Below are 20,902 nucleotides of genomic sequence, written 5' to 3' on the forward strand. Positions count from 1 at the left end.
TCTGTTGGGTCACCTTTCTTTGGGATAGGAACAAATATAGATCTCTTCCAAGATAGCATGGTGAAAAACAAATTAAAAAAAAAAGATAGCATGGTGTTGATACAGCTATAGATATATAGATCAATAGAATAGAATTGAAAACCCAGAAATCATCTTGTCTATCTATGGTCAGCTGATTTTTTTGACATGGAGACAAACTCAATTAAGTAGAGAAACAAGAGTCTCTCTTGACAAATGGTGTTGGCAAAATTGGAAAACTATCTGTAGTAAATTCAAAGAAGACCCAGACCTCATATCATACACAAAATGTAACTCAAAGTGGATCAGGAGCCCAGGAGGAAAACCAAAGACTATAAAATTTATAAGAGAAAAGCTACAGACAACTCTAGGAGCCCTAATCTACAACCTGAACAGACTTCTAAGCATAGTATAAAACCTACATCTAAGAGAGAATAAAATAGCTGAATGGATCTTCTAAGAATCAAATAAAAAGCTTATCTGACAGGGTAAAAAGGAAACTCACGGATTTGGAAAAAAATATTTGGCAGTGACACATCTGATAAGGAACTCATATAAAATTTATAGAATATTCCACCATCTCAACAATAAAAAGGTAAACAGCCAACCACAAATGGATACAAGATATGAATAGACACTTCACTAAAGAAGAAATTCAGATTGCCAATAAACATATGAAGAAGTGTTCGAAATTCTTAGCTATCAAAGAGATACAAATCAAAACAACTATGAGGTATTATCCCAGCAACAACAGCAAAGTTCAACAGGGTACCAAATAACAAATCCTGGTGAGGTTGTGGAGAGATTGAAACTCTTATTCACTGCTAGTAAGAATGTAAAATGATGCAACCATTGTTGAAGATGGTCTGGCACCTTCTTAAATAGTCGGAAATAGAAATACTATTTGACCCAGCAATTCCACTACTGGGAATATACTCCAAAGAAACCAGAGACACAACTCAAATAGATGTATGCGCAGACATGCTTTTTGCTGGGTTATTCACAATAGTAAAGAGATGGAAGCAGCCCAACTGTCCATTAACAAACAAAGGGAGAGAAAAACTGTCGTACATTAACACAATGGAATATTACATAGCACTGAAAAATAATGAACTCATAAAACACTACACAGCATGGGTGAGCATGGAAGATATGCTGAGTGAAATATGTCAGTCACAAAAGGACAGATACTGCATAACTCCACTGTTATAAAATACAAGTGACATGAGGAGTTGGAAGGAGAATAAAAAGCGTAGTTAATGAACACTGCATTGAGACAGATGAGGGGAAGAACTGTCTGAAAGGAATGTATGATTAGGCATTGCATGATGTATGACAACAAGGAGTGTATTATGAAGTGGAATGGGGGGGAGAAGAGAGAGTGAAGAAAAATGTGTAACAATGCATAAAAGAAATCCCAACCTTTCTGTAAACTTTTGTTAAAATCACAATTTTAAAAAAAGATGGGGGAAATATTGCATCTCTTGAAAACACAGTTGAGCACACTTAACTTGATGTTCATAGAACTGTACGGTGACAATGCAATTGACTGTGTATTTTATCATAAATATATATATATTTTAAAATAAGTTATGTATTATGATGTACTATGTATATATTATTTAAAAACACAAAAATAAATTTTAAAGTACCAATATAAAAAAACCCCATCTTTCAACTATGAGATATCATCTCACCCCAATAAGAATAGCAAAATTTAATGGAACAGCAAACATCAAATGCTGGTGAGGTTGTGGAGAAACCGGAACCCTTATTTACTGTTGGTAGGAGTGTAAAATGATGCAACCACTATGGAAGGCTGTATGGCGCTTTCTCAAAAAGTTGCAAATAGAAATACCATTTGACCCAGCAATTCCACTACTGGGAATTTCCCCTAAAGAAACCATAACTGCCACCAAACAGATATTGCATACCCATGTTTACTGTGGCTTTGTTCACAATAGCAAAGAGCTAGAAACACCCAAGTGCCCATCAACAAACGAATAGATAGAGAAGCTGTGGTATATTCACACAATGGAATACTATGCAGCATTGAAAACCAGGAACTAATGAAATATTATACAAAATGGATGACCCTGGAGGACATTGTGTTGAGTGAAATTTCACAGTCACAAAAGGACAAATATTGCATAGTGCCACTGTTGTAAAAAGGGACTGACATCAGGGTTGAGGGAAGATAGAAAAGGAGGGGAGGAATGATGTATACTGCATTGAAACAGATGAGGGAGAGAACTGTTTAAAAGGGATATGTGATTAGGTCTTATTGTCATGACAGGAGTCCAGAGTGAAGGCTGCACAGTGGAGTGGACCTGGGGGGAGGGATTGCCTAATAAGGAAAAAGTTTTTCTTTTACTTTTCAAGGAGAAGAGTGAATTTGTGGGAAGGGGGTGGGGAGGGAGAAAAGTACAACAATGAATGACTGGAAACCATAAGTCTGTAAACTTTCATTAGAATTAATTTTAAAAAATACAAAACAAACAAAAAAAACCCCACCTTTCAATACCAGGAACAGGAAATAGGCTCATCCAGCTTGCAGCTCTGTGTGGCTCTTGGAGACCCCAGGCAGTCCAAGATGGAGACAGGACAGTGGTCCCTCAGCTCCTCAGTCCTCAGCTTGGTGGTGGCTCAGCGCCTCTGGGCTAACCCTAACCCTAACCCTAACCCTAACCCTGGATGGGCACTGGCCTGGCCCCTCACCCGCTTTTCTTCTCTTGGTAAATGTTGGCATAGGGAGAGGGAACATGACGACAGGGCTGGTTTGTGTGAGCCCATGGGCATTAAAGTCTGACCTTCCCCTCTTTTACTCAGGTTTAGGGGGTGCATTCTGCCAATCCCTACAAACACACCCTCACTGACTCATGCTGGTTGCCATGGGGACTTTGCCATGGTGATGACTGCTTGGAAGAAGAGGGAGGAGTAACTGGACGGCCACAGCTTTGCCCATGGCTGTCTCTACATCAGCCCTGATGCCACTGGTCCACAGGAGCCTAGCAGGATCTGAGCTGAGGGTGTGACACTTCTGCCCTGTTAAGGGTTCTTTGGATTACCTGGTCTGACTTGTAGAAAGAATCAGAGTTTGTGCCTGAGAATGTTCCACCAGATGCTGGGTCCTGGGCTGGGCTCCCGTGCAGAGGACTTCCGCAGCCCACAGTCCTCAGCAAGAACTCTAGCTGCTCTAGCTCTCAGCCCTGGCATCGTGTGGTCCAGAGTTGTGGGACAGTTCGTGTTCTCAGCCAACACTGAGCTTTGTCTTCCCTGAAGTGAGCGATCTGTCTTCTTTCCCCTACTTTTGGGGTTGGTGGTTTCTAAGGCTCCTTTTTCAATCCTTCCACCTTCCATTATAAAACCAGGCACAAGTCGTTTAAATTCTCTCAGCTTCACTTTCCTGCCCTGCAAAATTTACTGAATGAACACATAGGTCTAGTAAAGAACACATAGAACTCTAGCGGCCTCATTGGTAAGGAGTTGTGCTGCCAACTTCAAGGCAGTCAGTTTGAATCCACCAGCTGTTCCATGGGAGAAAAATAGACAGTCTTCTCCCATGTGATTTACAGCCTCTGAAAACCTACAGGAGGATCAGCTAGGAGTTAGTTCCGACCCAATGACAGTGAGGTTTAGAGTGCGTCATGAGTTTATGGTGAAGAATATATAAACTTAGTTATGCGAAGTATTTTCAACACAGCTCTGCTATATGCATTCATAAATGTTAACAATTCTTGTTTTGGGTGGTGTTGATATTATCATTGCTACTGAAGCTGGCCTTGTCCTCTTGGGCCTCTTAAGCACGCCCCCTTCTCCTTCAAATGAAGGGTCTGGAGGGGGGTGGGGGAGTGGAAGCTTGGCAGGTATGTGAGGACAGTCAACTCCGTTTAACCCTGTGCTCTTTCTACCCTGCACAGGATCCGGCCCCAACTTTCAAAAGAGAAGATTGAGGGCTGTCACATCTGCACGTCCGTCACCCCAGGGGAACCCCAAGTCCTGCTTGGGAAGGACAAGGCATTCACCTACGACTTCGTCTTCGACTTGGACACCTGGCAGGAACAGATCTATTCAACCTGTGTGAACAAGCTCATTGAGGGCTGCTTTGAGGGCTACAATGCTACTGTCCTGGCCTACGGGCAGGTAAGGACCCCTTCCCCACCACTGGCCCCTCCACACCTGGTCTGTCCCCACCTGATGAGGGAGGCAATTCCAACTTCAGAGCAGCCTGGGCCCTGTTGCACAGATCTATCTTGGTCATCTTTCAGAGGATGTGACTGGAAAGGTCTGTCTGGGTGGGGACCTCAGGGTTCAGGACATAGATGAGTGAGGGGATTCCATCCCAGGTCCAGGGCTCACTGGTGCCCCAGGGAGTGCTGGGTAACACCCTCCTTGTATTCCTGTTCAGACAGGGGCTGGGAAGACGTATACTATGGGCACCGGCTTTGACATGGCAACGTCAGAGGACGAGCAGGGAATTATCCCAAGAGCCATCGCACATCTCTTTTCTGGCATCGCCGAACGCAAGAAGCGGGCACAGGAGCAGGGCATGACTGGGCCCGAGTTCAAAGTTAGCGCACAGTTCCTGGAGGTACTGGGGCCTTGTGGGGTGGCAGGAGGGAGACATGGGGGATAAGATCGTGGAATCTAGGGCCTGCGTCTCTGAGTGGAGCTCAGGGACCCTGGGTGAGAGTAGCGGGGGAGGCAACTCTCAGGCCCCTTTGCTCTGCAGATAGATGCTTCTGGGCCCAGGATGAGCACTGGCTCGGCCCCGCTCTAGGGCAGTGGAATGCCTCGGAAACCACAACTTACCTATAGGTGATGAGTTCCCCACCACTGGAGGCATCCAAGCAGGGCTAGAAGATCTCATAATGGCCCACTCATGGGATGAGGCTTAAATCAGTGGCCTGTATGGTTATCTTCATACCCTGAGTGAGTCTTGGATTCTCAGCTCTAACATATACAAACTCTTGCCTTGCCTGCACACCAGGGTTGGTCATATCTGTTTCCTTTGGGCTTTTGTAGAGCTTACATCGAATCGGGGTCAGTGTACAGTGAGACTCTGGTTCTCACCCACCCTTCCTCTGACCTTTGCTGAATACTTCCTCAGAGCTGCTTGTCCTTTCTGGCTAGGGCACTTCCTGGCCCTTTGAGTCTTCTCTGACCCCAGGCAGAGATTCTCCAGATGGGCTTTTCTCTGTAGCTGGCCCTGCCCATCTCTGGGAGGATGCCAGGGGCTAAGGCAACCAGAGTCTTGGGGTAGGGGACAAAATCCCCAGGCTTTTTGACTTTGGGGCCTGTGCTGAGCCCTAGCTCAGTAAACTCGAAGGCAGAAGCTTGTTCTTAAAGGGACCCTTTTAGACGGGCTTCTTGGAAGGCAGGGGGTGCTCAGAATGTGTCCCTCAAGACCCTCCCTTGACCAGGCTCTCAGCATCTACAATTCCAGCCCAAAGACCTTCTCTAAGGGCATTTACTAAGTTTGAGGTTATGCTTGGCCCTCATTCTCTAAGCTTTGTTGCTGGGATAGACCCAGCTTATCTCTTGCCTGTCTCTGAATGGGATATAGTTTCAGTCTCTTTCAGATTACCCCTCTCCACTCCCTCCCTCCCAACTACCCCACAATTATTTTCTCTTGGCATGTTTAGACTCAAGAGTCTTCCTTTATCCTTGTGGACTTTTGCTTCTGATAAACTGAAGGCCAGAGTGTATGTATGTGCGCACTCACACACGTAAATGTATGCATGCATGCACATATGTGTGTTTAACTGCTTTGCTCATCTTTTTTAGTCTATTCCTTCTCTATCCTATTACCATGGAGATCTCCAAAGGGCAAGCCAGTTTCTAGGACATCTGTGGTAAAGGGCAAACATAAAGGGTTAAATGATGCCATGTGTCTGACCCAACACAGTCAGACAGACGCTATGGCACCCACGCCGGCCCCAGGCCCTTCCTTTTCCTCTTCCCCTTCCTGCGGGATATTTCTGTCCCTTTAAGGCCATCAAAGCCTCGGATGTCCGAGGGCAACAGTGCCCCCACCCCAGGATCTTGGTCCCAGGATTCTGGCAGCTGCCCCAGCTCGCCCCATCCCTTTTCCCCCTTCCTAGCCAGAGCTCGCTTCTGGTGAACAGTCCAAGCATCCAGTAGATGAAACTTTGCTTACTAGTGAAGCCAAAAGCAAGAATCTCTCCAGCTGAGGTCATCTGAAACAAGGTGATTTCCTGGCCAGGCCACCTCCCTGCATGGGCTCACCAGCTTCTCACAGGAGGCTGGACCACATGGCACAAGTGAGCTCCCTTTCCCTCTGGACACAAGACAAGGCACACAGACGTGCTCCTTTCACAAGCAGGATGTTGTTGTATGTACTATCCCAGGACTCGATCTGATCAGGTCACTGCGCTTTGCCCAGCCAAGTGCAGCGAAGGCAGCTCTTACCTGGCACCACTGCGTCATGTTGTTACAGCATACTATGGGGTTGGAACCGAGCCATAGCTCACCCTCCAGCAGGTTTTCAGAGACAGTTAATCACATGGGAGGAGGTTGCCCATCCTTCTCCCATGGAGCAGCCGCTTGTGGGTTTGGCCATGTCATTTGCCTTTGGATTGGCAGCAAAATGCCTTACTATTAAGCCACTGCCTTTGCTTCATTCATCTAGAGCAGGCCTTCATCCCTCTGCCCCAGCATGGTAAGACAATACAATGAAAACTTAATTACCATCTAGTCAGAACCAACTTATAGCTCACCCTCCACTGGGTTTCTGAGGCTATAAATAATCCATCTTTTTCCTGTGGAGCTGCTGGTGAATTAAGACCACCAGAAAGGCACAATTTTGGGATGAGCAACACAGCTCCCTGGGTACTACATAACCAGAGCTCCTGCTCGAGTCACAGCCATAACTTCATCTCCTTTGTCTAGGAACTGACTCTTTGTCCCTGTGGGTCCTTACCTTTCACTTAGAGACTCTGACTTCTGAGTCTGTCGGGGAGCTGTATGTGGGTTCAGGGCTTGGCTATGCTCTCACCTTTGCAAGAGAAAGATCATGACATTGAGAAGCCAGGGCTTTGCAACTGTTAACGGGGAGGATTATAAAGAATATATAACAATATATCAACACATTGTAATGTGTTTTTTTGGTTTTTTTAAAATTTTTTTTTCTGTTTTTTTTTTCTATATTTTATTAATTTTCATAAACATTTACAGAGATTTTGGGTTTCCATTCATTCATTGTTGCACTATTCTCTCTACCCTCCTCCCAGTTTGTTCTTGTCCAAATGCCACAGTGCTTGTCAAAGCCAGTTCTGATTAATCTTCTTTGTCAGTGCGTCCTTTGCCATTCCCTATCACTCCTCCCTGAGAGAGACTTCACCCTGAGTCATAAGGAAAAGGGGACGGCGTATTCTCTTAGCTACTTCCTGCTGAAAAGGGACGCTGTGGGTTTCAGGGTGAAGATCTTCTCTCACTACTCTAAAGGGCCCCTTTGGCAGTAGGAAACACACAGACTATTATGGAGATTGATTTTGGAATTTAGATGCACTCTTATTGATTGTGCTTGGCTGTACATGTTCATATCCTTGAAGATGTATCATGGGGGTGTTGCAACCTAGAAGACACAAATTTGACTAACAAGTTATAAGTACATGAGTCCAGAAATTATGGAAAAGTAAAAGAAAAGATTCTTTCATTGTTTTACAAACCCTCCCCCAGGTCCCCTCCACCATGTAGCCCTCGCTCTAGTCTCCTGTGATGACAGAAATACCTAGTTATATATCTCTTTTAAACAGTTTTCTCCCTCCTGTTTCAGTGCAGTATACATTATTGAACCCATCTTACTCAGTCTCTCCCCAACCCCAAGGACAGTCCCATAACACATTGTAATGTTAAACTTGCTGGTATTAGATATGGAATGGAAGTCCCTAGGTGCCACAAATGGTTAAGCACTTGACCACTAACCAAAAGGTTGGTAGTTCAAACCCACTCAGAGATACCTCAGAAGACACAGGTGGAGATCTGCTTCTGAGGGGTCACATCTTTGAAAATTCTACAGTGTAGTTGTCTTCTGCACATATAGAGTTGCTGTGCGTTGGAATCAACTTCGCAGCAACTAAAATCAATAATATATATGGAATTGTTATGTACAGTAGAATCGGAACCAACTAGTAGACCATCTAGTGGGTTTTCAGAGGTTGTAAATCACACGGGAGGAGATCATTCATCTTTTTTGCCTCAGAGCAGCTGGCAGATTTGAATCATAAGTCTTTGGGGCAGCAGTGCAACTCATCACTCCAGAACTCTCTCTTGGAAAGAATTTAGAAATAGACATAGATATAATGTATCTTGCTACCAGTAGTCAGGGAATAAAGAGACACATTGCACTAGGAAAATCTGCAGTTAGGGACCTCTCCAAATTATTGAGGAGTAGTAATGTCAGTTTGAGGACTAAGGTGCATCTGATTCAGGCCGTGGTCTTTTCAGTTAATTACTGTGCATCTGAGAGCTGGACAATGAATAAGGATGACAGAAAAAGAATTGATGCCTTTGAGCTGTGGTGTTGGAGAAGAGCACTGAACGTCCCATGGACGGCCAAGAGAACAGATATGTCTTGGAGAGGGTGCAGCCAGAGTGCTCTTTGGAGGCAAGAATGATGAGTCTTCACCTCACATGATTTGAGCATGTTGCTAAGAGAGGCTATTCCTTGAAGAAGGACATGATGCTGGGAAGGGTGGAGGGTTGGCTAAGGAGAGGAAGACCCTCAACTAGATGGATTGATACAGTGACAGCTGCAGTGTGTGTGTGTGTGTGTGTGTGTGTGTGTGTGTGTGTGTGCACGTGTACCTGGTGGCTTAGTGGTAAGAAACTGTGCTGCCATTCCAAAGGTACGCTGCTCCACAGGAGGATGGGCAATCCTGTCCTGTGTGATTAACTGTCTCTGAACTCAACGGTACACAACAACATACTCTGTGTGTGTGATTATCTCCAAGTAATATTGTTAAATGGACAAAAGCAAGGTGCAAAAATAACATACACTAGACTACAAGTTTTTGTTTTATTTTTAAAAAAAAGTATTTAAAAAAAATAAAAAACAAACGCACAAAAAAGCCAGAGGGGCCCTGGCTGGTTGAGCTGACCTCAGAGCCTCAGTTTGCACGTCTGTAAAGTGGCCGTGGTTGTGAGCACTTTTACGCATGAGAAAGCTCCTGCCATGCGTGCTCCGAGCTGCACAGGCAAGCTGCACAGGCACAGCCGCTGTCTCCTCCCGGACACAGCTCTACAACGAGGAGATCCTCGACCTGTTTGACAGCACCCGCGATCCTGATGCCCGCCACCGTAGGTCCAACATCAAGATCCATGAAGACGCCAATGGCAGCATCTACACTACGGGCGTCACTTCCCGCCTCATCAATTCCCAAGAAGAGGTGAGCAAACACCCCCCCCCCAACCCCTCAGGGCAGGTGTGGGGCATTCTGGGAAGTGCAGGTGTGCACTCCCAGAAGTGTGATTACACGTGCACCACTCCTGCCTCCGCAGCTGATCCAGTGCCTGAAGCAGGGGGCGCTGTCGCGCACCACGGCCAGCACCCAGATGAATGTGCAGAGCTCGCGCTCCCACGCCATCTTCACCATCCACCTGTGCCAGATGCGGTTGTGCTCCCAGCCCGACTTGGTGAGCCACCTGAGCCACTGCAAGTGGGCGGGGGCGGGGACGCCCCAGGAGGGCAAGACAAGGAGACTTGGATACAGAATTGGGAACCCGAGTTAGGGGACTAGATCTGCTGCTTGTTGGCTTTGCTTTTCTTTTTAAACCTCAGTTCTCATCTCAGGCTTCTTATACCGCAAACCACTCACTGCTGTCAGGTTGATTCCAACTCAAGGCGACTCTATAGGACAGAGTAGAGCTACCCCACAGGGTTTCCAAAGCTGGGGTTATATTGCTGTTAATAGGTTTCTCTGTAGAAGGGCTAATGGATTCCAACCACTGGCCATCCGCTCAGCAGCAAAAGACCTAATCACTGCTCTCCTTACATCTAGACAGAGTAATGATCCCCCTTTGTAGGAGGATTGAGAATCAGTACCTCCAGGTTTCCGTGATTAGAAACACATTTTGCCGTCATTTGTGGCAACGTGTTAAACTGACAAAAGTTGACTCCCAGTCCTGAGTCTCACTGGACAGTGATACTGTCGGCAATGGGCTGTGGGCAGAGGAGCATTGAGATGGGACGCGGGCTGGGGACTGAGCTACCACCTTCTGCTGCAGGTGAATGAGGCAGTTGCTGGACTTCCTGAGGGCACAGCTCCTGCCAACGAGTATGAGACCCTCACTGCTAAGTTTCACTTTGTGGACCTGGCTGGCTCTGAACGGCTGAAGCGGACTGGAGCAACCGGCGAGCGGGCCAAGGAAGGAATCTCTATCAACTGTGGCCTGGTAGGCATTTGGCATCACCAGTCCCAGCAGCCAAAACAGCTCAGTCTCAGACTCTCCCAAGGCCCAGTGACTCACAGTTTGACTTCTTGTCAGCTGCTGGCCAGGGCACCCACGTACCATACCAGTGGGCTTCTGACCCTTCTTTCTCAATCCTCACCACCGCCCCCTCTTCCTGACTTCACCAAGCTCCTCTCGTCTTCCTGTAATTGCTCCCCAGGAGCCTGAGGGCTGCTAAGGTCAGCAGGGCAGTTACAGACTCCTTATGAGCTGTCTTGTCTCTGTCTCGACAGCTGGCTCTGGGCAACGTGATCAGTGCCTTGGGGGACCAGAGCAAGAAGGTGGTGCACGTGCCCTACAGGGACTCCAAGCTCACCCGGCTCCTCCAGGACTCGCTGGGGGGCAACAGGTACCCGAAGGGCACAGGGGAGGAGGGAGAGATAGGAATCCGAGGTGAAGGTTTGGAGCGTAAAGGCTTCACAAAGGTAGAGGCAGCAGGTGTGGTAGGAGGGAAGCTTGAGGTGCTCCAAGACCTTTGCCACCTGCAGTCAGACTCAGTGTCCTCATCTGCACAGCTGAGAGAGAGAAAGCTAAGCTAAAGGAAATGGTATTCCTCCCGTGAAATCAAACATCTAAATGCTAGGAAAATTCCAGACTGAAAAATCTCTGTCATTGGGCAGATGGTTCTTTTGATTCTTCATTACCATGTGGTTGGTCTTGTTAGCTATAGTTACTGTAGGAATATACCCACTAGAGAGGGAGTTGAACCCTTGGCTATGCACCCCAGACCCCCATTGTCCAGATTCAGCCATTGTAAATCAGGGCTGGGGAGCAGAAACTCTGAGGCAGTGTCTCTGGGAACTGGCTGGGCCCACTCTCCCCTCACTTCTCCTTGGCTGCACCCCCAGCCAGACCATCATGATCGCCTGCGTGAGCCCCTCAGACCGGGACTTCATGGAGACACTCAATACACTGAAATATGCCAACCGGGCCCGCAACATCAAGAACAAGGTGGTGGTGAACCAGGACAAGACCAGCCAGCAGATCAGCGCACTGCGGGCAGAGATTGCACGCTTGCAGATGGAGCTGATGGAGTACAAGGCGGTGAGCATGCCCCCGGACACCAGAGACCCGGTGTACAGGCAGGGCAGCACTGCCCAGTCCACACCCATCTGCAGGTTCACCCTTAATTCTCCTGGATCCTTCCCACCATTCATTCAACATCCACCAAAAACAATAATATGCCAGCTGTGAGCTATTAGTGGGAGCTCACCCAGGGGAACCCAGCACAGTCTGAACCTCTCTGCCTGAGAGCAAAAAGAACAGCTCACCTTTTGTTGCATAGATTTTGTGCACACGACACTGTGCTGGGTATTTCCATGTCTGCCTGAATATATTTGTGCTGGAACAGATGAGACTCCTAAATTGTGGTACAGAACAGCTGACAGAGTTGTGGGGTACAGGGTGGGGGCACATGTGGAATAGCAGGAGCGGAGGAGCAAATTGCCCCTTCTCACTTGTTTGCTCAGGGAAGACCTTTTGGAGGAGGGGGCGTTTTATCTGGAATTTGAAGAATACCTGCAAAAGAATGTGCCACAGATATTATAGGTTGAGAACATAGCATGCCCAAAGGAACAGAGATGCAAAAAGGGGGTACATTGGGGGATGTTCCCAATTCCATGTGACTTGGGAAGAAATCACTGACTGGTGGCAGGAATCTAAAACACAAATAGGTTTGGTTTGACTTCATACTGTTTGAAACAAGGCAGGTTAGCTGCTCATCTTTCTGAGTATCAAAATCAAACTGTTTTCCTTGAAGAATTAGAAAATATAACATTATTTAGCACTCAGATGGACCTTTGGAGACAGAATCTGTGCCCCAGTTAGCTCCAGTCTTCACCACTCCCTATTGTAGCAAATTCATACATTTATGTTGACTGGCCAGCCCCAGTAACCTTTGGCCTTTGGGCCGGCACTTATGATGATAAGAAGGTGAAACCATGGAAGGACAGGGTGGGCCTCAAGTGGCTGGTTACAGAACCTGGGCTGATTTATTGTTAGTGTGGAGCCATGTAAATGTTTGAACATTGAAAGAGAGGAGCTGTGTTTTAGGGGCACTAAGACCGGAAGACTAACAGCATTGCCATCTGGGAAAGTCCAGGGCAATGGCATAGCAAAGAGTATAGTCCCTTCGCATCCCTCCCTGTGGACTCTGGTGCCTAAGTGCTCCCCAAACACTCTCCTCACAGGGCAAGCGGGTGATTGGGGAGGACGGTGCTGAAGCCTACAGCGACCTGTTCCGGGAGAACGCCATGCTGCAGAAGGAGAACGGGGCACTGCGGCTGCGGGTAAAGGCGATGCAGGAAGCCATCGATGCCATCAACAACCGTGTCACCCAACTCATGAGCCAGGAGGCCAACCTGCTGCTGGCCAAGGCCGGTAAGTCAGGAGGGTACACCCACCCCAGAATACTGGGCCGCCTGGGTCAGCCAATCCATTTCATCATTTGTGCTTTTCTTCAAAATTGTATTTTAAAACATTTTTGCGTGGCACAGGTGATAATTTCACTTTGTTTAATATGCAAATGATATATATCGGTATAGAAGGTAAAAAGTAAAAATCCCCTCTTGCCAAACTCTTCACTCCATCCCTCCAGTATATTCATGGACAGCTTGAATCACATTTTCCACATGATTCTCACTACATTTGATCTTAGAATGAAGTTGTAGGGTGTCCCTGGGTGGTTCTGATGGGTAAGTGTATGGCTGCTAATAGAAAGGCTAGTGAATAGAGGACACCCAGAGACCCCTTGGAAGAAAGGCCTGGTGGTCTGCTTCCCATAGGCCACCACTTTGAGACCCTGTAGAGCGTAGCTCCACTCTGGGACACAAGGGGGCGTGATGAGTTGAAATCAGTTTGATGGCAACTTGTTTGCTTGTTGAAAAGAATATATATTTATGTGTCATACATAAAACATTTGAATTTCATCTTTAAAGCTGATGAAATTTTTATGTCAAAGTATTTACTATGTCTTTTTTCATCAACAAAAAGTTTCTGTTGTAAACAAGTGGTGTTTATTTCCTCTATTCCTATGGGGGCAAGACGGGGGGAAGGGTACTTTTAATCCCTTGCCAGGATTTTACTTTTTAAAGTTGGTAAGTTGTTTTGTTGTGGTGTTTTTTTTTTTTTAATTTTTGGGAAAAGACCTGAAAAAATGGGGACTTTACGACACAGACCTTATGTGAGCGTTTGTATTGTATAGAATGAAAGTCAGTGCATTTTGGAATTTCTCAGGAGCACTGCAAAAGAAAAAAACAAACCTTCAAATAAAAGTGATATACGAAAAAAAATAATATATATATAAGTTGCCAATTTCTTCATCCACAATAAAAAAATTTTAGCAAAACAAATTAAATACAGATAATATATATTATATAGTATCTATTATCTATTATCTATTATCTATTATCTATTATATATTTATTTGTGTTTACAAATATGTGTATGTCACATGTGTACATATTTCTAGATATGTATGTATACATGTATATGTGGTTTATTTTTTCTTTTAGTGTTAGGTTGTATTGCCAAAGACTTGCCCTTTTCTTGTATTATTTAGACATCTTTCCATATCAAAACATATGAACCTGCTTACGTCTATTAAACAACTACATGGTGGTCCATGTGTTACAATGGTAAATAATCGTCCTCTATTGACGCAGGTTTAGTTGTGTCCAGTTTCTTGCTGTTATCAACAGCGCTTGTGTACATAGCCATGTGTATTTACAAGTGAGTAGTTCTTGGATATCGATTCCTTCATGGGAAAGGCCTATGAGTGCCAGCCTACTGATAGGATAGATGCAGCTCGGAGCTGGAGGCCCTTGCTGGTATTTAGCCTTTGTACCGCACCCCTTCCCCTTCTAGGTGATGGTAACGAGGCCATCGGAGCCCTGATCCAGAACTACATCCGAGAAATCGAGGAGCTGCGGTGAGCGCACCTCTGCAGCCTTGGGCACTGGGGTCTGGGGGCCTCTTGGCCCTGGGTGGGGATGGCGCCGTCTCACCTGGCACTCTCACTCACCCTTTCCTTGCAGGACGAAGCTCCTGGAGAGTGAGGCCATGAACGAATCGCTCCGCCGCAACCTCTCACGGGCCTCAGCTCGCAGCCCCTACTCCCTGGGCTCATCTCCCGCTGCCCCGAACTTCGGGGGCAGCCCGGCCAGCTCCATGGAGGATGCCACCGAGGTGATCCGCAAGGCCAAGCAGGACCTGGAGCGGCTGAAGAAGAAGGAGAGCCGGCAGAGGAGAAAGAGGTGAGTGGGGAGCTGACTCTGGCCCCTGGAGGACTGTGTTTCAGACATCCACCCCAGAGTCCCAGCCCTGGGAGCTCCACTCGTACTGCTTCAAAGTTCACTTTGCTTATAAGCCTGTGAGCAGAGGCCACTCAACCCTCTCCAGTGTCCTCCTCTCCCTCAGGAGAGCAAGGATGAGGACTCACACCAAAAATCCCTCAGTGCTGTCACGCAGATCGGGACTCATAATAATCCTGCAGGGCAGAGCAGAACTAGGGTTTCTTTTTATGTAAGATACGATCTTATTCAGTGTTTAAGAACTAGGTTTTCTGAGGCTGTAAATCATTGCAAGAGTAGATTCCTTATTCCTCTTTTGTGGAGCGACTGGTGCACTCAAACCACTAACCAAAATGACCTTTTTGGTGTGAGTTTAATGAAAGTTTACAAAAAAGGTTGGATTTTCATTCATTTATTGTTACACATTTCTCCCCACCCCCACCCCAGTTTGCAACCAAAATTTTTCACCTACTGCACCACTAGGCTCATGGATAGGGACTAAGTAGAGTTAATTCTGGGCTGGAGCCTGGAGAGAAGCTAGATTGCCTACAGAGCAGGAGGCCAGCCCTGTTACCATCCTGACTGGCCAGGAATGCACCTTTCCCCCCACACCTGCCACTCCTTTACCTCCTAATTCATCCTACTCTTCGCCCCATGGACAGCCCAGAGAAGGACGCCTTCAAAAAGAGGGCGAAACTCCAAGAGGAAAATGGCGAGGAGACCGAGAATGAGGCTGAGGAGGTGAGAGGCCAACTCTGTCCTCTTGGGGGTCAGTTTACCTGTACCATGTGGGGGAGGGAGTGTGACTCTGCACCCAGTTCATCTGTGAGCTTCCTGCAAGCGCTGGCTGATTGCCATGTGATCCCATTCTTCATCCCAAACGAATGAGGCAGGCTTGGAAGCTCTTCTGGGCCCTGGGATGAGGGGCTCGTTCAGAAAAGTAAAGTGAGCAGAGGGGCTTCTGCCTGACCCCCTGTCTGCCTCCTTACACACCTGAGGTGGTGTGTCTAGCCACACCTGAGCTCTGGGCTCCCCTCCCCTGACACTGTGCCGGCCGGTGTGAGGGACCCCCAGCCCACCTGTAACAGTGCTTGGTGCCCAGGAGGAGGAAGAGCGGGACGAAAGCGGCTGTGAGGAGGAGGAAGGGCGAGAGGATGAAGACGAGGACTCGGGCAGTGAGGAGAGCCTTGTGGACTCGGACTCGGACCCTGAGGAGAAGGGTGTGTGGGGACTAGACTGGAGGCCAGGAAGAGGGTGGGGGGAATGTGACCCCAGGTGCGCGGTGCCCACGGTGTGGTTGCTGGGAAGTGCTGGACACAGAGTAAACTCTCAGGGAGACCGGCTGAGCCCCAGGTCTGAGCCTGGAGCCAGGACCTCTGGAGTGAGCTCACGTCCTACTTGAATTCTCAAATACGGTCTTCATGCCAGGCCCAAGACTTCCAGACGTGCTACCAATAACAATAACGACACAGATAGTCATGGCAGCAGGCACCAACCAAGGGCTCTTTATAAGCCAGATGCTGTGCTGAGCTTACCCGTGGATGTCTTCTTTCAGTCCTATGCAGTGTGTTAGGAGTTTTCCCTGTATTCCCACTGAAGAACAAGCTCAGAGGTTTGATCACTTTGCCCAGTTTGTTAGATGGTGTAAGTCTCAGTCTGGCCAGGGCTCAGGCTCGTTCCTCCACATGGGAACACCAGCTCCTCCAGCTCTGCCTGCTGCCGTCTTCTGACCTAGTCTGTGAGGATCTGCAGCCCTCTCACCCTGCCACACCCACGCGGGGTCTGAAATCATCTATGACAGGGAGATGTAGGCCTCTGGAGCTTCATAGGGACTCTAGACCCTCATCCCACCCCAGGCCCGCCCCTGCATTTCTCGGATTCAGTAGGAGAAGGAAGGATGACTAAATTCCCATCCCCAAGCACTAGCCTAACATTTCTGGGCTGTTCCTTAGTCTGCTTCTGCCTTTGAAAACACTCCACCCAACATGTACCTTGGTCACTCACCAGCCCTGGGTGGCCAAGACCTGGTGAATCTGCCCCCACCTCTCTCCTTGCCCTCCTCTGCTGGGCTGAGCCTGTCTCTGCCCCTACAGAGGTGAACTTCCAGGCGGACCTGGCCGACCTGACATGCGAAATCGAGATCAAGCAGAAGCTGATTGACGAGCTGGAGAACAGCCAGCGGCGGCTGCAGACTCTCAAGCACCAGTATGAGGAGAAACTGATCCTGCTGCAGAACAAGATCCGAGACACGCAGCTGGAACGGGACCGCGTGCTGCAGAACCTCAGTGAGGCCGCCCCGCTGCCCTTGGGCCCCTCACCTCACCCCTGCACTTAGCACCAGCCAGCACTTAGCGCCTTTGGGGTTTGCCTGATCTTCTTCAGCAAAGCTTCGTACATTTAACCATAATTCGAATGCTGCATTTGAAAGTCATACTTTTTATGCTATCATGTTCCATGTTATATCCTTTATACGCCTTGGCTGGGAACCTGACACCCCTTGGCAGCTCTCCTACCTCCTATTCTTTGCAGCTTCTCCTTTGGATCTGTTTACAAACCTCTTTCTCTCGTCTCAGCTTTCCTTCCCGCTCTTCTGCTCATTCATCTGATCATTCATTCATTCACCAGAATTTATGGAATACGTTTTAAAGACCAGACATTCTTCTAGGCACTAGATAGAGATACTGCATTGAATGGAATCTCTGCCCTAACGGACTTTCGTATCCTAGTGGGAAGAGACAGAAAAAATAAATAGCCAAAGAGTGTAGCATGTCAGATGATTACTGTTAACAGAAGGTGAAGCATGGGAGGGAGATAGGAAGTACAGGGTGTTGGGTTGATGTTTTTAAAACAATGGTCCAGGTCTGCTTCATCCAGGAAGTATCATTTGAGCAATAACTTGAGGAGGAGAGTGTTTCAGGGGAAGAGCATTGCAGGAAAGAGAATGGAAATTTCTGATGTCCTTTCTGCACCCAGCATGATGGAGAAGTGACTTTGGGCACAGGGAGGGGACAGTCAGTAAGAGCAGGGACAGTAGCATAAGGTGAGGTCAGAGAGGAAATGTGGGACCAGGTCACATCAGGCATAAGGACAGTGCTTCATACTCTAAGGCAGATGGGGAGGAAGTAAAGTTATGAAGGAGAAACATGGTCTGAATTTTAAAATGATCACTTTGGCCCCTGTGTCAGGGAACGGAAGTGAAGGCTGGAGACCAGTTAGGAATCTGTTCTAGGGAGATCCCCAGGGAAGGAGCACTTGGACAGGAGGTGGTGAGAAGTGGTCAGTTTCCAAGTATGTTGCAGGTCGAGTGAACATATTGATTGGCCAGATGAGAGATATGAGGGAGAGGGATGTCACAGATGGAACGCTCTAGCATTTACTCAGGTGGGAGAGTGAGGGGTGGAGTTTGGGAGTTTGCTTTTGCATTTGTTGTTTTGGATTCAAGTGATGTCCATGGGGCAGTATCTAGTGGGCAGTTCAGGGGAGGGGCCCAGGGTGGAGGGCGAGCTCACTCCTTCTGTCTTCCCATGTCACTCTGTCTTCCCTGGCTAACTCTTCCCTTCCCCCCCACCCCCGACCTCATCTTTCTACCACACTGATGCCTGTCAGAACCAGTGTGAGTGGTTCTCGAGCAACCTTTAGGCACAGGACTCTCATAGGAGTTGGTGACTGGGCACTCTTGAGACCCTAATTCTAGTAGAATGTTGCATCAGGAAGGGACCTTGGGAATCATCTAGGCTGACTCTCTTGTTTTAATGAAGAAACTGAGACTAAGAGTGGGGTGTGGCCTGCCCAGGGTCCTGCAGTGAGACTCCATCCCAGGTCCGTGGCTCCTAGCCTGAGCCTAGGCCAGATGGGAATGGTTGGGGACATGACAGCACAGACAGCCCCTCTTGCTTCCCGCAGGCACCATGGAGTGCTACACGGAGGAGAAGGCCAACAAAATCAAGGCAGATTATGAGAAGAGACTGCGGGAGATGAACCGTGACTTGCAGAAGCTACAGGCTGCACAGAAGGAGCACGCGAGGTTGCTCAAGAACCAGTCTCGCTATGAGAGGGAGCTGAAGAAGCTCCAGGCTGAGGTGGCCGAGATGAAGAAGGCCAAGGTAGGAGCCTCAGGTGTGAGTGGCATGCATTGTCTTCTTAGAATCTACTTATATCCGTGTGAAAAGTGATCAGCGGTGCCAAGTGTCTTGGACAGTGTCCTCTTAGGCAGGTGCATTGTCCAGGATGATGCCACCTTTCAGTATCTGGGCCAGTGTGCAGGGTGACAGGGTGCATAGCAGGGCACAGGCCAGGCAGCTCTGGCTCCATAGGGACCCTGCTTAGCGCTGCCCATATGCGGGGAAGTTCTACCGTAGTTGCCTCCACTCTGCAGCCTTGCCTGTTAGAGACCTTGTGCACAGTGGGACCATTGTGAGCTGCAAAGTTTTCACTGGCTGGTTTTCCCTGTAGATTGCCAGACTTTTCTTCCTTTTGTGATCTGGAAACACCACTGAAACCTGTTTAGCAGCACAGAGCATACTAACCTCCACAGACAGGTTGAGAACTGAACCTGAACTCTCCTCATAGAAGAGAAGGACTCTGCCACTGAATAGCCATTGTTCCTCTAATTTTGCTTAAAGTACTACTACAGCTATTAAGTACAACAATGTCTATGCCTGCTACTACTAATTACCATTGTTTGAACTGTGACCAGGCTCCAAACCCAGGGCTTCAAGTTAGCTCCAGTTTTCCTCCTGTGCAGTGACTAGTGGATTTAAACAGCCTGCCTTATGGTTAGGCGACCAACATGTAAAGCACAGTGCTTCCAGGTTACCAGTTGTGGTTGTGTGCCGTGGAGTCGGAAGTGATCCATAGCCAACCTTCCAGCAGGTTTCTCAGAGGCAGTAAATCTTCCATGGAGCAGCTGCTGGACTCGAACAGCAAGCCTTTGGGATTGCAGCACAGCTTCTTAGCACCAGAGCTCCCTATGACCAGACCCTCAAAAATTTCAAATCAAACTCATTGCTGTCAACTTCAGAACCAATTCACAGCTGACCCTCCAGCAGGTTTCAGGGAGGCTGTAAATGACACAGGAAAAGATTGCCCATCACTCTCCCTTCTCCCTCGGTGGATTCGAACCAGAGAGGCACAGCTTTTGGGTTAACAATGCAATTCCCTCTGGACTCCCACCTCCCCAGCTCCATCTGTCCTCATGCTATGCATGCGAAAGTGAAGCCCAGAGAAGTTCATTCTGGCTGTCGAAAGGCAGGGCTGGGGTTTGGACTCAGCTCTCTTGTCTCCCAAGCCCATGTGTTCTTTGTAACGCTGTACCTTCCTGCTCAGAATCCTTTGCCCTCTGAGACCTGGGTTCTTGGAGTGTTGGAGTTCCTGCCTGGGACTCCACAGTCTCATTCACACTTCATATCCTCCCTCCAGTCCTGGTCTTCCCCCTGGTCCTGCATCCCTGCCCTGCCCCTCAGTCCCTCGTGCTTTCCACAGCCCATGGCCAGGCAGGACCCTAGCATAGCCCAGCACCCGTGACAATTCAGCAAGTTGTGGTGGATGAGACTTCATGGACACCTGAAGGGGAACCTGCCAGTAAATGGGGATGGAAGAACAGTGGCATGAATCCCAGGAACGTCAGGAACCCCAGTGCCGACTTAGCACATCAGTGAAGTACTGACTTTGCTGCTGTGCAAAGAAAGGAGGCATTGTACTGATGATGACCGAGGAAAGTCCTCAGAGGAGGTAGAAGCTGCATCACTTTAGGAGGCTCTAACCCCAAGCCTAGACCTGCCTCACAGGTCTCGGGGCTCCATCAGCATGATGGGATGACAAAATGCCCTGCCTTGCTGTGATTAGATCAGCTTGGTGTAGGCTGGCAACAAAGAGCCGTCTCCTTCCTCTCCTTCTGCTTCAGTGCCTCCATCCAGTGGGGTGGTGTTGATTCAGAGGATGGCCAAGAAGTTCAATGGACTTGAAACTCTTCTGCCCCCTGGTGGTGCAGAAGGGAGGGACCAGTGGTCCTTCATTCCTCAAGTGAGCATTGAGCCCATCTCTGGGCTTGTGGTCCCTGCAGGCAATCCTGGAGCAGTTCTGTGTGGTAGTACCTGTGTCCACATTTTTTCAGCAGAGAACCC

At 48.1% G+C, this 20,902-nt stretch overlaps 1 protein-coding gene across 2 annotated transcripts in view; it reads left to right on the forward strand.

Moving 5' to 3' along the window:
- KIF21B (kinesin family member 21B) overlaps positions 1-20,902 on the forward strand; it is a 70,369-nt gene that overhangs the window by 29,369 nt on the left and 20,098 nt on the right. For both annotated transcript variants that reach the window (XM_006892089.1, XM_006892090.1), the window contains exons 2-15: positions 3,939-4,161; positions 4,427-4,609; positions 9,279-9,428; positions 9,541-9,675; positions 10,267-10,434; positions 10,725-10,840; positions 11,340-11,535; positions 12,681-12,870; positions 14,356-14,419; positions 14,526-14,744; positions 15,443-15,521; positions 15,883-16,000; positions 16,874-17,065; positions 18,684-18,883. In XM_006892089.1, the coding sequence (XP_006892151.1) occupies positions 3,939-4,161; positions 4,427-4,609; positions 9,279-9,428; positions 9,541-9,675; positions 10,267-10,434; positions 10,725-10,840; positions 11,340-11,535; positions 12,681-12,870; positions 14,356-14,419; positions 14,526-14,744; positions 15,443-15,521; positions 15,883-16,000; positions 16,874-17,065; positions 18,684-18,883 (2,233 nt within the window). The remainder of the gene's footprint in view (positions 1-3,938; positions 4,162-4,426; positions 4,610-9,278; positions 9,429-9,540; positions 9,676-10,266; positions 10,435-10,724; positions 10,841-11,339; positions 11,536-12,680; positions 12,871-14,355; positions 14,420-14,525; positions 14,745-15,442; positions 15,522-15,882; positions 16,001-16,873; positions 17,066-18,683; positions 18,884-20,902) is intronic.

This window comes from Elephantulus edwardii, unplaced genomic scaffold, assembly GCF_000299155.1.
Source record: "Elephantulus edwardii isolate Elephantulus edwardi_28Jun2011 unplaced genomic scaffold, EleEdw1.0 scaffold00110, whole genome shotgun sequence".
NCBI lineage: Eukaryota > Metazoa > Chordata > Mammalia > Macroscelidea > Macroscelididae > Elephantulus > Elephantulus edwardii.